Source organism: Pygoscelis adeliae, unplaced genomic scaffold, assembly GCF_000699105.1.
Source record: "Pygoscelis adeliae isolate BGI_AS28 unplaced genomic scaffold, ASM69910v1 Scaffold346, whole genome shotgun sequence".
Classification (NCBI taxonomy): Eukaryota; Metazoa; Chordata; class Aves; order Sphenisciformes; family Spheniscidae; genus Pygoscelis; species Pygoscelis adeliae.
In genome coordinates, this window is record NW_008824902.1 from 20,603 (window position 1) to 22,042 (window position 1,440).

The following is a 1,440-nucleotide window of genomic DNA, read 5'->3' on the forward strand; positions in this document are numbered from 1 at the left end:
TTCTGTCCCCGGGGCAGCCCCTGATGTGACCCTGTACGCCCCATCTAGGTGCTCACATCCAGGCAAGAGGTCTTCACCACCACCACCACCCTCCTCCCTGACAAACTGGAGACCTTCCCCCTGGACGTGCTGGTGAACACCTCGGCCGAGGACCTGCCGCAGGGTGTGGATCCCAGCAGGAAGGAGGTGAGAGAAGGCCAGGGGGCTACTGGGGGGGACCAGGGGAAGCCCCCCAGCTTTAGCTCAGCCTCCTCTCTCCTCCCCCCAGTACCACCTCTCCGACCAGGACTTCCAGGCTGTTTTCGGCATGAGCCGCTCCGCCTTCAGCAACCTGCCCTTGTGGAAACAACAGAAGCTCAAGAAGGACAAAGGACTCTTCTAGGGCAGGAGCCTGGGCACAGGGACAACCCCAACTCGTTACTTTTATTAAATAAAATGGATTGGGAGAGCAGGGCTGTGTCTTCCCCCCCGACCCCTGGGCTCAGCCCAGGCGTAGGGCTTATTTGGCAAAGAGGTGGCACGCAGGGGGACAGGGGTCTTGACCGGGCACCGAGGCAGCGCAGGGAAGGACCCTCAGCTCCTTTTCCCCGGGTCCTTCCTTTGCACCCCCTGCGCTCAGAGGCGATGCACAAGCCGCCCACCCCCCGGGCACCCCCGGGGAGCCAGGGCTCCCCCATCCCACCCCGGCAGCTGCAGCTCGGGGCTAAAGGTCTGATATACAGCTGGAGCCGCTCCCTCCTTTATCGGGTGAACCTCAGTAAATACGCGCGGTACCAAAGGTAAAAGCAACAAGCCACACGCTGACGGGGTGGCGCGTGTGTGGGGACGGACACCAGGGATCTCTCGTCCTTGCCCCAGGAGGGGAGGAGGGCACCTCCCTCCCGCTTGGGATCCACAGGGACCCGGAGAGGGGCTGGGGGCTCCCCCGCAGGGACGCATCTCTGGCGGGGGGACGGGGATTTGTATGTGCCAGGAGGCACTGAACACACACACACACACACACACGATGTTCCCGGGCAACTGAGCAAAGTCCCAACGGCGAACGGGGGGCGGAGGTGCGGTGCCCATCGTCTGCAGCATCCAAGAGGCAGCAGCCCAGGCAGCGTGGAAATAAGATCCCAAACCAAGAGAGGGTTAATAAAGAGGTTTTAATTTCACAAAAATCTATCTACACATCATTTAAAAAGGGGCAGGGGGAACCCAAGAGCAAAAACTGTAAAGAACAGAGAGGAACAGGTCTGCTAAAACACAGAGAAAAGTGCTGCTCCACATCAACAGTGTAAAGAACCAGAAAGTCAGGGTGCAGGCAGAAACCGGCAGCGGCCACCCCGCAGGCAAGGCTGGAGTCTTGCAGCAGAGCTACACGGACAGCAGCTGCCAGGGGCCCCGCACCCCTTTTTCTCTCTTTGGCGGGCAATTACAGGGATAATTAGCTCCATT

At 60.1% G+C, this 1,440-nt stretch overlaps 1 protein-coding gene across 1 annotated transcript in view; it reads left to right on the forward strand.

Annotated features, from left to right (window-relative positions):
• The window catches only part of VIL1 (villin 1), a 5,757-nt gene extending 5,311 nt beyond the window's left edge, over positions 1 to 446 (forward strand). Inside the window, exons 18-19 of the mRNA XM_009324843.1 lie at positions 49 to 186; positions 269 to 446. Of these exons, the coding sequence (XP_009323118.1) occupies positions 49 to 186; positions 269 to 382 (252 nt within the window). The 3' untranslated portion in view covers positions 383 to 446. The remainder of the gene's footprint in view (positions 1 to 48; positions 187 to 268) is intronic.
• Positions 447 to 1,440: the final 994 nt, after the last annotated feature.